This window comes from Sprattus sprattus (assembly GCF_963457725.1).
Source record: "Sprattus sprattus genome assembly, chromosome: 14".
NCBI classification, from domain to species: Eukaryota; Metazoa; Chordata; class Actinopteri; order Clupeiformes; family Clupeidae; genus Sprattus; species Sprattus sprattus.
In genome coordinates, this window is record NC_137912.1 from 9,044,648 (window position 1) to 9,059,647 (window position 15,000).

A 15,000-nucleotide genomic window follows, 5' to 3' on the forward strand; every position below is an offset into this window, starting at 1 on the left:
AGGTCTATAACGCTAATATGCTGTGCGGGAGTGGGTTTCAGTGTGAGCGGTGCGGTACTGTGCTGTGTTCAAGCGTACAGGTCTATAACGCTAATATGCTGTGCGGGAGTGGGTTTCAGTGTGAGCGGTGCGGTACTGTGCTGTGTTCAAGCGTACAGGTCTATAACGCTAATATGCTGTGCGGGAGTGGGTTTCAGTGTGAGCGGTGCGGTACTGTGCTGTGTTCAAGCGTACAGGTCTATAACGCTAATATGCTGTGCGGGAGTGGGTTTCAGTGTGAGCGGTGCGGTACTGACGTAAGGAGGAATGGACTGTGTAATGAAAACGGGGGATGCTGTGTTCAAGCGTGCAGGTCTATAACGCTAATATGCTGTGCGGGAGTGGGTTTCAGTGTGAGCGGTGCGGTACTGTGCTGTGTTCAAGCGCACAGGTCTATAACGCTAATATGCTGTGCGGGAGTGGGTTTCAGTGTGAGCGGTGCGGTACTGACGTAAGGAGGAATGGACTGTGTAATGAAAAAGGGGGATGCTGTGTTCAAGCGTACAGGTCTATAACGCTAATATGCTCTAAGGTGCGGTACTGACGTAAGGAGGAATGGAGTGTGTAATGAAAACGGGGGATGCTGTGTTCAAGCGTAAAGGTCTATAACTCTAATATGCTCTTAGGTGCGGTACTGACGTAAGGAGGAATGGAGTGGAGGGGAAGTGTGGCTTCCAGTGCTGAGGGAGTGGGTTTCAGTGTGAGTGGTGCGGTACTGTGCTGTGTTCAAGCGTACAGGTCTATAACGCTAATATGCTGTGCGGGAGTGGGTTTCAGTGTGAGTGGTGCGGTACTGACGTAAGGAGGAATGGAGTGGAGGGGAAGTGTGGCTCCCAGCGCTGAGGCACAAACTAGATTAAGAGGGCAGACACAACACTGGTTGGGCCCCCCGCTGCTGGAGCACTCAGTCTCCCCCGACAGCGTATCATTAGCGCGGGCTCTGCAAGGATAGTATTCATTACCAAGCTGGACGCTCTCCACTGCTGCTCCAGAGTGCTTTTACAGCCTCCTCACCACGCGCGCCCAGTCCATTCTCATGTGATGGACTCTCTTCCCCTCTCTCCTTTTCCTGAGACTCTCTCTGTCGCTCTCTCTTTTTCTCTCTCTTTGTATAAAGCTCTCTTTCTCTCTCTCTCTCTTTCTGTCTGTCTCTCTCTCTCTGTCTTTGTATGTACCTCTCTCTCTTTCTCTCTCCCTCTGTGTATATAGCTCTCTTTCTCTCTCTCTTTCTGTCTCTCTCTCTCTCTCTCTTTTTGTCTGTCTCTCTCTCTCTCTTTGTATGTACCTCTCTCTCTTTCTCTCTCCCTCTGTGTATATAGCTCTCTTTCTCTCTCTCTTTCTGTCTCTCTCTCTCTCTCTCTCTTTCTGTCTGTCTCTCTCTCTCTCTCTTTGTATGTACCTCTCTCTCTTTCTCTCTCCCTCTGTGTATATAGCTCTCTTTCTCTCTCTCTCTCTCTCTCTCTCTCTCTCTCTCTTTTTGTCTGTCCCTCTCCCTCCCTCGCTCTTTAGTTAAGGTTACAGGGCCATTTCCCTCTGTGGTAGGAAGGAGAGCAGCTGGTAAATGGATTTGGCTGAAGGCTGGCTCTCGCTCTTGTCTCACAGATAACTTGCCTGCGCTGGCGGAGTGGCGCTTCATTGGCCCACACCATAGACAGAGGTTAAGTGACTCTGGCTGCATACGTTGAGGTGTTGTTTGCCAACACTTGCAGAGTTGGCTGTGTTTTCTGACCACCTATCAAGGGTAACTGGAATCCTTCAGATTGATACAGGGTGTAGTACAAGGATAAAAAAAAAAGCCCCACATGTTCCTTCCCTGTTCTGTTTTTCTTGCCTTTGCTCCTGTGTGGTTTTCAAAGGTTCAGCCTTTTATATGAAGGACTTGGAACAGTAGTTTATGGAATAAATAGAAATGGGAGGGGTGCTGTTGAAGGACTTCACTGAAATCAGTCCATTAAAAATGTCCTTCCCTCAACTTGAAGTAGTTATTGAAATGGTTGCACCTGGCTGCACTGAAAACCCCTTGTCCTTGTGTTATACTCTAATAGCAACAAACATTAAAAATTCTATTAAATAGCAAAACACACTTTTTTTTTTTTACTTTCAAAGACATTTAATATTTATTTGTTCTTTTGATGCCAAGACAACTGAGAGCTGCGGTTCTGGAAGGTCCTGCTCCTTCACTATGAAAGAGGTAGACTGAGCGTTTGTCTCGAGCATGTCTGTCAGCAGGGGTGAACTGGGCACAGGTCTGTTTGCAGTCCAAGCTCTCTCTCCTCCCTGGTCAAACACAAAGGATGACAAACACAAGACTTCCTAATGGAGCTCCGTTTATCTTCCAACCTGCTCCGAGGAGAGGCCCGCTGTCAATCATGGAGTGTTCTAGAACAAACTCCCTGAAATATGCACACCTGGAACTTAGAAAATGAAATGCACCTTGAAATGCAATATATATAAAATATATATAAAAGAAATACACACATCTTTTAAAATTATAATTACAAAGGTGGCCTTAAAAGCAGAGAAAAACAAATATAAAATTAGCAAAATTTGTCTGAATGTTAAGTTTAAAAACGCCTCTTTTACTTTTTTGAGGCATTATGATGCTCTCAGTCCAGGTGTTGCTGTACCTCAGCTGGTGGAGCCAAGGTAGTAACATCACTTAGGTTAATGGTTCAATACCCAGTGAGAACACATTCATGTATAATTGTTCAATCCTCTAAATTGCTTTGGATGAATGCGTCTTTTTAGATTACTAAAAGAGAAGGTAATTGTAGGTCTTCAACTAGTCAAACCCTCATCTTGTGTGACAAACGGTTGCTTGTAAATGAGACCTTACCCAGTTAAACCAGCACATTAAAAAGTCATATCTGTCTGTGGGGACTGGGCCCTCCTGCTTCCCATACACTTCTGTACGTTCTAGAATGATCCAAATGACCTTATATTCCCTCTGGGTCTTAATTCTGAGGCCTGGGTGAGACATGACCCTAAACATGGATGCACTATGAGCCCCAAATGTGTCTTCACTCATGCCTGTCTCTGCTCGCTGTGTGGATGCAGAAGCGTCATGGCTGCTGAAAGGCACTGTGGAAGAGGGAGGAAACTGAACCAACTGTTGTAGACCGCTGCTCTCCCATGCCCACATCCACGGCTGAAGTGCCCTTGAGCAAGGCACCTAACCCCGATCACTGCTCCCCGGGCGCCGCCAATGGCAGCCGACTGCTCCGGGTTAGTGTTACTTCACTTCACTGTGTGTGTGTGTGTGTGTGTGTGTGTGTGTGTGTGTGTGTGTGTGTGTGTGTGTGTGTGTGTGTGTGTGTGTGTCACTTCCCTGGATGGGTTAAATGCGGAGGTTCATTTCAGAGTGTGTGTGTCTACACCACCTCTGCCATAGAGAGGACTTTCACTTTCACTATAACAAACAGCGTAAGTGCTGTCTGTCACCCCCTCAACATGCCTAGTCGCGCAAAGACTGAAGTGGCACTGAGAGAGAGGGAAGGAACTCCGGTCGTTCGTCATAACATAATGCGTTCTCCATTCCTAGAAATCCATTCCCATCCCATCCAAGTCTGGTTAATGTCCATCCTCTCTGTTTTCACAAGGATTTTGCAAACAAAAACCATGTAATCAGTCATTTTCTCCAATTGACTAGAAAATGACACAGTGCTAACGTGTGATCGCTGAATTTCATGCGTGCATAAGATTTCACACTACAGGCTTCTTGAAAGGATGTATTCTTTCAGTCTTCAAATTCAGTTGGCATTCTTTTGGGTTATTTAGAAAATCGCTTACTTCCTTCGAAATGATTTTCCGCTTCTTCTCTTTCTCTGTTTCTGCCTCTCTTATTCCCCCCCCTTCCTGGCCCGCCATCTCTTCATCCTTCACTGTCTCCCCCTTATTGAGTGAGCTACTCTATTCATTAGCTTGGAGAAATATACTGGGAACAACTCACAAGAGCAAGGGTTTCTGGGGGGAAAAAAACAGTGTGCGCTGAAAGGATTTGGCAAAAGAGCTATGGTGAGGAATTTGGAGAGCTGCATTTGATTCTCCTGAGTTAGTTGCAGGGTTATAAGAATGCTGTTTTTTTTTTTTGCATTTCTTTTGGGAAAGTATTTTCATGGTGGAATGTACGCTACCATTTTAGGCAAAGGACTTGAAGCTCTTAATACCATCCTTCCCTTGTGGCTACTCGCCACCAAAGCCTCATGCCAGGCCCTCTCAGCGGATCAGATCAAATGAAAATCAAATCATAGGTAACCTCTGTAGCGAGGGACAAGGAGAGTTGAGTGTCCATTTGCTAGTATCCCCCTGGCTGATGCATCTTGTGATGCGTGGATTTGTATGCCTTTCTGCTTATACGGGTGGTGATGCAGCACTGGTCCATATGAGTGGGACTTGGGACCAAAGGTTTTGTTGCCGGTTCAATCCCCTGGAAAAAAAATGCTCCCTGGGCGCTGAGGCTGGAGTGGCTGCCCATTGCTCTCAGTGTGTGTGTGTGTGTGTGTGTGTGTGTGTGTGTGTGTGTGTGTTTGTTTGTGTGCATTTGACCTATCCATTGGCAATGAACACAGAGTCCTTATTTCCCTCATAGGATTAATAAACAATCTAAACCCCTCTTTGTCACTACATATGGCTTTAGCTGATAGGTTGCTTCAAATAGGACTTTTCCTAAATGATAGTCCACACCTCATTTACCACATGCAGTCTCATTGGTGTAATGATGCATATCAGTACAACTGAGACATCTTAATCCTCACAGCAAAACACACAGTACCTGGATAGGAACAGTCCATTCTGCTGGCCCAACATGAGCAGAGTTTGTGTGGTCTAATCCATCACTACTCCCGCAACGGCAGAGTGCGGTTCTTGAGGGGTTGATTATTAAAATGATGTACTTCCGCGGCGGAACGCAGAAGAGACTTGCTCCTCCGCCTCTGACAGGCCTTAATGCCTGCTGATGTCCCACCCGCGTATCAAGGGCTCATTTCAAGCAAAGACTCTGGGGGTCGACTGAGCGCCATAAACCCTGGCCATAAATGCTGATTTAAACTCTCCCCGCATCAGCTCAGGAAGCCTGGAGCCGAAGAGGCCCGGCAGTCTTTGAACCACCCAGGTCCCTGCACACGGCAACGAGGGGGCCGAGCCCCGGCAACCGCTTTCCCAGAGTTCTCTTCTTCCTCGCTTTCCAGAGGAATGTGTGCTGTGCAGAGAAATGAAAGAATAACAGATAATTCAGTCAGGGAGAGGGAGAGATGGAGAGGGAGAGAGAGGGTGAGGGAGATGGAGAGAGAGGGAGAGAGAGCGGGACAGGCAGAGACAGGCAGTAAATCCAGACAGTGGGGGCTTTGGAGACTAGGTGGAGGATGCTTTATGGTGGAGGTGTGCTTGCCAGAAACACTTCCCTCCAGCCACAGTCTGCTACACGAGGAGCTACTCACACTGTGTGGGGATGTGTGTGTGTGTGTGTGTTTGTGTGTGTGTGTGTGTGTGGGTGTGTGTGTGTTTGTGTGTCCCCTTCATACTAAATGTGCCTTTATGGTGAAAATGCCTACTTATGTTTGAAGTGTCCAAAGCCCCTTGATTTAAGGTATATAAGATCTTACAAGGCTTGGGGTGTGGGTCGGAGTGTGTGATCTTTTTTTGAGTGTGTGTCTGTGTGTGTGTGTGTGTGTGTGTGTGTGTGTGTGTGAGGGGTTATGCAGAAACAGTTCACCTCCTTCCTGGCTCACTGACTTGACCTCTTTCTGAATGTACTGTGTGTATGTATGTGGCCCGTAACATCTGATAACATCTAGGTCATATCAAGAAGGTTCACCGTCATAATAGAGCAGCTTTCACATTCCCTGTTTGGTGAAAAGCACATGGCCACCGTGACCCCCAGCGCTGCGTCCAGAAGCTGAGGAAATCACCTTGACTTGGCAGCCTCGGGTGCTCCCTGCATAGGAGAACAGTCTGGGCAAGGAGCTGCGTTGGCCTTCGTCTCTTCCTTTGGCGGCTGAGGTCAATAGCCTCCGGGCTCTGCCGGCCTGTCGGTCGGTCAGTGAAATGGGCGGACAGGTGGGACTAGGGGCAGGTTGAGTGTCAGCGGTGATTAACGGACAAGCCAGCAGCAGCATCGGCAGTGTTGGAGGCACCTGGGGTTGCCGCAGATTGATAATCCCTCATTTAAATGAACTCTCGGGGCGGGGGGGGGGGGGGGCGGGGGGAGGGTTGAGGGGCGGTGGTGAGGCTGCAAGTGATTAACGCGCCGGAGCCATTAACGTCCACCCCCGGGCACCGCCGGGCACCGCCGGCAGGAGCGGAGCGGAGCAGAGTGAGGCTGCTGTTTATTATTAATAAACTAACCAGACAGGGGGTGGATGGGGGGTACGGGGAGGTGAGCGAACCGCCTCGCTAACGAGGTCGCACATGCCAACCGTTCCCCTCATCGCAGGTGTAACAAGTGTTATAAAATCGTGTCAGGACCCACGTGGGCTTAAAATGCATTGGGTAGAATTCAGTGCCCATTACAAAAAAATAGAATAACATCCAGACAGTTCCTGCGAGGGCGTTTTGAGCTCTTCTGACTTGTAGCAAATACGAATCCATCGTCTGTGCCAGTTGCTGCCCACGTAATTAAGTTGCCACGAAAGTAAAAGCTTACCGTAGGCGCTTGTGTACTTTGTGACTGAACGTTGGTTCTGAGGCAAGTTTATCCGTCAGCTCACTTTACCCGTCCTGGTAAGATTTGCTATCTGCTCTTGGCTGTCAAGGCAATAACACGTCTTGTATTACACTCTGTGCCGTCAGGGAAACCACCAACAGAGATGGCAGCGATAGTAGCGGTCGGATAAGAGAGCGAGTCGTTCGTCTTCTTTCGCAGACGTGCGTCAGGCCTGACGAGTCGAGCACAGAGGCAGTGACAGCCAGGGGTGCAGAGGGAGCATGACAAATAGCGGCTTGTTTTTCCACCGAGGGGCCGCAAGACTTTCCAGCCACACACACACACACACACACAGGCACGCATTCCTGTTACAAATCTGCAGAACTGGCCCCAGATGGAGCAACTTAGAGAGGCCTCTCCAGCAGGAGTGTGTTTGCACCGCCTTCTCTGTTTGAAGATGCTCAAGGTGAAGACCTCTCACACAACCTCTCTGACCTCCCCTATGAACACACACACACACACACACACACACACACACACACACACACACACACACATTTCTGCACACTATCCCTCTCCCAACACATCTCCTTCCGGCCTCTTGCTTTTGTAAACAGGAAAGCAAAGGAATGTCAGTGTCAGCCGCTTCTCTGTGGATCACACACACCCACACACGCACGCACACGCAGACACTCACATATACCCCACACACACACCCACACACCCATTTACACACACGTCTGTGTAAGAATGTGTCAGAAGCCTGCTACCAGACAGTCCGTATCCTTGTTCGACCCCACGCTGCTCCCCTCCCTGCCTCCACGGCGATGCGGGTGTCTGGGTTCCTGGGTGTTGAGCTTGTTAGTCGTCTGGCCATGTTGGAGCAGAGGTCTGTTTCCTGCCTGGGATTGCAAAAGTGCAAAAGCAGCCAGCAGCAAAAGAACTTGTTTACTAATGCTCTCAACCTTTTTGGAATAGTTTAGAACTTTTTCATTTTAGAAAAAAATAAGCCTGCTTGTGGTGCTTCTGTCACAGTAAAAACTTTAGCCCCTAAAAATCTAAAGTCTCTCTAAGCTGCCCCCCTCTCTAACCCCCCCCCACCCCCCTCACCCCACACTTTTTCTCAGTGTCCATCTAATCTGGTTGCGCAGAAAGACTGCCATTGGCTAGGGGCCCTTTTACTGGCAGCCGACCAAGAGAGGGGAGGTTGAGGAGATGACAGGCGTGTGTGTGTGTGTGTGTGTGTGTGTGGGTGTGTGTGTGTGTGTGTGTGTGTGTGTGTGTGTGTGTGTGTGTGTGTGTGTGGGAGATATGGATTTCTCAAACGGCTGTCTTCATTACTTTTTGTCAGTGTGCGTGCCGTCCCGCCCTGCCCCCGACCAGCCGCCCAGAGATGGATGAAGGAGGAGAGGGATGCAGGCCGCTCTCCAAACACACACACACACACACACACACGTCCATAACACAAGTCCATAAAAGGCTCGGTTCACCCTCTCCTGCTGCATATGGAATGTGAAAAATGTGAGGCAATTTTAGGTGAAATAGTGAGAGTGGGGGGGGGGTGGGGCTTCCTAAAGTAAACCTGATGATCGCCACCACATGTGTTCCAATTCGTCTTATGAACCAGACTACATTAGTGCAGGTTGAGCTTCTTGTAACGACTAATTAGGTGTCCATTTGTTGCAGGCGTAAAGCTTGGGCATTGAGGGCTGGTTGAGTAGCATGCTGGCCTTCCCCATGTGTGGCTCTGTTTACTGCAGAAGGGTGCAGACAGGAGGGGACACTTGTGGCAGAGTCACCAGAGTTTGGCACGACTGAGCGGCCCGAACATCCCCGGTCCTCTGTGAGGTCAAACAGGAAGCTGCAGACTGAGCATAATGCTCCCGCTGGGAGCGCTTGATAGCTTAGCAACACACTGTCAGTCTGCAGTCACATCTGTGTGTGTGTGTGTGTGTGTGTGTGTGTGTGTGTGTGTGTGTGTGTGTGTGTGTGTGTGTGTGTGTGTGTGCGTATGTGTCTTCCTGTGTGTGTGCTTGCGCTTGTGTCAGCTGAAGTTTGGAATATCCAAGCAAGCGAATGTAGGGATGGATGACTGAGCACATGTCTGTAGTTGTGTTTTAATATGCACTGTGTGTCACTGTGTGTTTGTGTCTGTGAGCTTGGCAGCCGAGCACTTTCGAGTTTTGTCTCACGGGGTGTGAGTTTTAGAGAGCTCAGGTCGGGGTGTGTGTGTGTGTGTGTGTGTGGGTCTGGCTTATCCCCAGGGGTGCTGATAAATCGTCTGGCAGGAAAGTCTTTGCAACTTTTTGCATTCCTCCTCGGCCTCGCGCTGCTATTTTTACCCATCCAGTGCCTGTTTCTCCTTCTTCCACTCCCAGTGTGAAACAGGAATGGCTGCTTCGTGTACCCAAAGGAAAGTCAATTTTTTTTCCCTTCCCCGTCACCTCTGTGTGTGCCTGCTGAATCTAGCACTGACGTGGCGTCAACCAGAGAACAGCACGACACGCACAAGCCAGAGATAGAAACGCTGATACGGGGGAAGTTTGCGAGAGATAAACCAAAACAATCTGGAAATGTCCTCATTGTTGCCATGCTTTGGAATCCCCCAGTGTTTGCTGGGAGAGTTCGCCAGTCCCTGAAAATTTCCCCCGAGACGAACTTGGACGGCAAATAAGATCTCAGTTTCATGTTGCTCGAGGTCACGGTTTGGTTGCATCAGTCCTCCCCGAAGGAACGCTAATGCTAACAATTGACACTAGCAAACAAGTATATTATAATGAAAAGCATCTGTAACCATGGAATGGACTGTCAAAAGTCCTCTTTAATGTTGATTGATGGGGGGGTGGGAGGGTTGTTCTTTGTCATTTCATTGCAGCTCAGTTAACAACTCAGAAGAGAATTTACTCAAAAGGCTGACGATGTAAATTCAAACCTCTCAGCCACACTCTGCTGTGTCACACAAAATTGACCTCATCTTCAGGTCATGGAGTACCATGTGTTCCGAACGACTGGAGTTATCATCGTGATCGGCGTGTTTATCTGTTCCACACAGTGGAACTTATTGATCGTCCTGAAAGCCTTTGCGATTCATCTGACTGAGCACTCTTTGCACAGCTTATCAATTTTGGCCTCCGGGCCAAAGCACTTCACAGGTTACTTGAAGTATCAGGTTATTATTATTTTTTTGGTTCTTATACTTGTGTGTTTCTCTCTCTCTCTCTCTCTCTCTCTCTCTCTGGCAGAGTCTGGACGAGCTGGACGACGATGACAGCGTGCCGAAGGACCGCAAGCAGGACGAGGAGCTGACGCAGCAGAACACGGTCCAGAACGAGACAATGTCCTCGGAGCACCCACCAGCTCACCTAACTCAGGTAAGCCAGGGTTTCTGAGGAGGAGGAGGAGGAGTAGGAGGAGGACCCCCCCCTGGGAAGATTCTGGAACTCTTTGACTAGAACCATCCATCTGCTGGCCCAGTTTGACAGCTTGTTGTTAAGACTCGAGTTCAGCCCAGATGGGAGTGAGTTCTCCAGTGGTGATGTTGCCTCTGTTCTGCCTAGCAGAGGCACTGTTGGCCAGAGAACTGCTCTGAGTCACATCACCACAGGGACCGGCTGGTAAACAACACTGGCTTTTTACACACATCACTTGAGTGATCTTACACAACACCAAGCAAGCCTGGCAGCACAGGATGAGGCTGTTTAATTCCGTGGCCCTGAGTTCAATAGAAGTTGTAGTGGAGGTCGGTTAGTTACTTAGTTTCAAAAAATGTAATGTCTTGTCTAAATGTAATGTTAATCCACATCTGGAAAACTGTAGTTTTCTGTAGGCTTACACAATGTCTGACCTCAAAGAATCTCACCATCCACTCAGTCACATTGACCTTACCTCTATACTTAACCAGCGGTATTGCATATGTATATACAGTTAGAGAGAGTGCTACTGGGCCACCATAGCGAGTGCTGTACTGCAATGTCCATGTAGTCCAGGTGCCACATCTATTAGGGTTGAATTTAAAGCAGGCTTCAGTGGTTTTGTGGAGATCATAGCCTTTCCAGAGCCCACCCTGCAATCAGTCTGCAGCCTCCAGACAGCTCCCGATGCATCAAAGGCCCACCAGGAGAAGTGCTCTGTATCCATGCAAGCATCGCGTGTGGAAGACGGCCTTGTTTTCATGAGCAAAAGTCGCCAAGAGATACATATATGTAGCTCAGAGATACCCACAGCTGCTGTGTCCCTTTTCTCATATGCTGAGATGAGAACACTGTATATTACATAACAACCGCACTTGAAATTTGAACAGTAATTTATTCCACTTGTTCCCAAAGACCCCCGGTCCGTGCGGCGTGTGAGTAGAAAGGAGATGATGTGATTAGGGTCTATGTAATCACATTTGATTGAGTGAGCGGCTCGTCGTCGGGGGCGACAAACGCGCTACCTCTTGTATTGCATTTCCCCTTTGGAGAGAATCATTGCGGTGCGTTCAACTAGTGTGAAAATGCAGTGGCATCAACGCTGTTATACTCCCAAGTATGGAAAATGACAACGCCACGCGAGTTATATATTTGATTTATGGAGCTTGTGCCTCTCAGAAGACACAAAGACTGCTGTTTTTTTTTTTAAAAACTGGGATTCAGTGTTTTATGTTCAAGGGAAGCCGTTAAAAGTAAACCTCTTCGCTGGACTGCATTGCAGACTTCCTCTGCTCTGTTTATTTTGAGCCGTGGCGTCTGTTGTGCATCAAATGGCAGCAACTTTAAAGCTGTTTACAGGCCTCACATCCTTTCATTTGATGAACGATCAGGATTACTTGACTCAGTTTGAACTTCTGTATTTTCCACATAATCGGCGGTAATGAATGCCTTGATTGCAATTCTTCAGCCACATACACAGAAACACAGATATAATACGGATACACTGAGCACGCTAGAGGGAAGGAGAGAGACGGAGAAGTACGCTTTCCCATTAAGTAAAGCATCGATCATTCAATGTGAAAAGGGCATCTAGCCGCAAGCCTCACTGGTGGGCTGTAACATGAAGCAGATGTGACTCTGCGCTGTTGACACACTAGGAGGTCTTTTATTGTTCTCACACACACACACACACACACACACACACACACACACACACACACACGTATATATATATGTCTGCCCACGCTGCCATTGACTTTGCTTGGATGATGTTCGTTAGTTTAGTCTAGTATCGCTGTGACCACAGCGGGAGACGATGGAAAGAGCATTCACCATCCGTAGAGGTGATGGAGGTGGGAGAGTGAGGGGGGGGGGGGGGGCGGCAGGCAAAGATTTACCGTTCACCATCAGACAAACATCTGTGGCGAGAGCGAACAGCCCAAAAATGTGTGCTCCCAGCCTGGAGGATCCATCACTCAGACAAACCTCTGCTCTGTGTGTGTGTGTGTGTGTTGTGTGTGTTGTGTGTGTTGTGTGTGTTGTGTGTGTGTGTGTGTGTGTGTGTGTGTGTGTGTGTGTGTGAGTGTGTGTGTGTGTCTGCCGCGATGCACAGGCCTCCATGGAGCTCAGGGCACGTCTCCGCGCCGGTGTTGGATGGACTCACAGATAACTAGATGCAGTGCTACAGTACGCAAGAGAAAAACAAGCACTTCTCCAAATGTTTTAGTGGAGGGCTTACTAGTTTAGACTTTTAGAGGAACTTGAAGATGATGCAGAAGAGGGAGATCATAGCCTGATGTCTATGGTGTGTAGCCAATGGCTTTGCGACTGTGCTGGTTTCTAATGGGTTGTGTCATTTCGTAGTCTTTGTTTTAATTTGTCAAGCCATAGTCATCATTATCAGCCCATTATGTCTTCAGGATTTGATTCAGTCCTAGAAATGGAAATAGAAAAGAGAAGTCTTTCATGAAAATGGTAGAAGAATGCAGTCCTTCGGGGTCTTGGCAAAAACATCTCCTCTTCAATCCCGGCGCGTTCCCATAAAGTCGAAACCGAGGGCAGAGTTTGGACAGAGATCACAACAGCACTTTTAATATTAGATCTGCCTTATCTCCCACTTCAAAATCCTGCCATCGGAAGGTTTTAGCCCTGTCTAGAAAAACCCTAACCCTAACTGACAACCTTTCATAAAGGGACGTTTTCTCCGGAGGCTGGTGGTCACACAGACACACACACACACACACACACACACACACAGGCTGGTGTCAGTGGGTCGTGCTTGGCAGTGTCACTGTGGGCTGTGATACGGGAGAAGTGACTGAGCCTTTGAGATGTGATTGCTGAGGCCGTAGCAGGGCAGTCTGGGCCGCCTTCAGACGTCAAGGTGCTATATCTCTTAAGGCATATCTCACACACACAAACACACGCACACCCACACCCACACCCCCCCCCCACACACACACACACATATACACACACACATATACACACATGCACACACACCCACACACCTACACACACACACCCACACACCTACACACACACCCACACACACACACACCCACCCACCCACACACACACACACCCAGCCACACACACACATATGCACAGCACTCTTTATGCCCTAAAGCGTTCACAGAATAAAATTCAGCCCCATCAAAGTGATGACTGGGGTGGTATAGATTCTACCCCATGATGGCGCCCCCTTCTTCCCTTCGCCCAACTACTTCCTCCCCCTTTCATCTGTTTCTGCCATCCATCCTTCCATCCTTCCTTCCTGCCTCCCTCCATGTCTGTCTTTAATGAAGCCCATCTCAAGCTGGGCCCCTGCATCTGCTTCTGGTTATCAGGCTCTACCTTTCCATCGGTGCGCTCGCTCGGGCCCTAGATGGAAAAAGCTCCCTCACACTGCGGCTACGTGCACGGCTGAACCCCAACCCACAACATTCCACAGTGGTTTCTGCCTCTGATGTCAAAGCCTAGTTTAGAATGCATAGTGCTTACATCCTTAATACCCCCCGACCCCCACGCCCCCCACAACCACATACAACACACACTCACTCCCACACCAACACACGGGCACACTCTCACTCTCTCTCTCTCTCACTCGCTTTCTCTCACACTCTCACACACACTCGCTCTTCTTCTGTTTTTTCTCCCACATGCGCACACACTCTGTGTCTCACTCGCTCGCTGCACACTTTGTCTCTCTCTCTCTCTCTCTTGTCACTCTGTCACTTTAACTCACATGCACACACACACACACACACTCACTGTCTCTCAGCTCTCAGTTTAGGAATTGCACCGGTGCCTTGTGGCTCCTAACAGTTCTGCTGTGCTGTTTTTTAATTCGCACCTTTCACTTTAGATGCAGTAATTGGCTCCGAGCCACTCTGTGCCCTCCTCCTACGCGCCGCTGTCTCCAATCCTTTAATGCATCCACTGCAGACCCTACCACTCTGTAATTTGTCAGTTTCACCAAGAGAAGAAGGAAGGCGGAAAGAAAAAACCTCTCACACCAGGCCTCCGTTGACCTCAACGTGGGAGAACTGTGAATGACCCACACCAGCCCAAGACTAATTCATAGTTCATTCAACTTCATAATCGAACTGTGATTCAGTGTGGTTGTGAGACATTGCTGTTAGGCCTCCCACATCAGTGAACTCCTAGTGTGAGGTCTTTTTCCTTTTGGAATGTCCTTCTTCCTCTCGTAAGCGGGATGAAAGCTGAGCCAGAGGCGGAACTGCAACCTTTATCGGATTAATCGGAAGAGATCTGGAATTCAGAGCACCTCGACAGCCATCAGAGAATGCTAGAGAAGTTCTGTTGTTGATTTTATCTTTTCTTTTCTTTTCTTAGCACTATTCCATCAGAAATCCTCAATTTTTAATGAGCTGTCAACATCCAAACACCTGTCAGATCACAAACAAGCTGTAAATTCCTCTTTGCACAAGTGCATGTGGTTTATTAGACGAGAGAATATTGGCCTGATTTACACAGAGGAGAATTGTGCACGCACACACGAACATAAGCACACACACACACACACACACACACACACACACAAACAAAGCACAGAAACACAGATGGTCATATCTAAATGGACAGCAATTCACTGTTTGAAGTGCACCTGTGTCCCAGTCAGCCTTGTGTACCGAAACTCTTAGTTAATTATCCGAGACGGCATCATAACACGTTCAGACGAGGCTGCAGCCATCACAGAGTACAAACATGTACTACATAGGGCTGGGAAGCCACTGCAATACCATGTTTGGTGGTAGTATGAGCTGTTCCCCAATACTGCTGTGCAGAATGAAGTAAGGTACCCCACCGAGTTGTGAATTAGTCATCAATTCGATGCTTTTATAACTAGAGAGAGGGGAAGAGGGGAACATGAGTGAGTCTGGGAGT

General features: G+C 48.4%; 1 protein-coding gene across 2 annotated transcripts in view; it reads left to right on the plus strand.

The window, feature by feature from the left end:
• Positions 1-15,000, plus strand: part of pawr (PRKC, apoptosis, WT1, regulator) — a 62,011-nt gene that overhangs the window by 29,701 nt on the left and 17,310 nt on the right. For both annotated transcript variants that reach the window (XM_080851015.1, XM_080851014.1), the window contains exon 2: positions 9,922-10,050. In XM_080851015.1, coding sequence (XP_080707141.1) covers positions 9,922-10,050 — 129 coding nt within the window. The remainder of the gene's footprint in view (positions 1-9,921; positions 10,051-15,000) is intronic.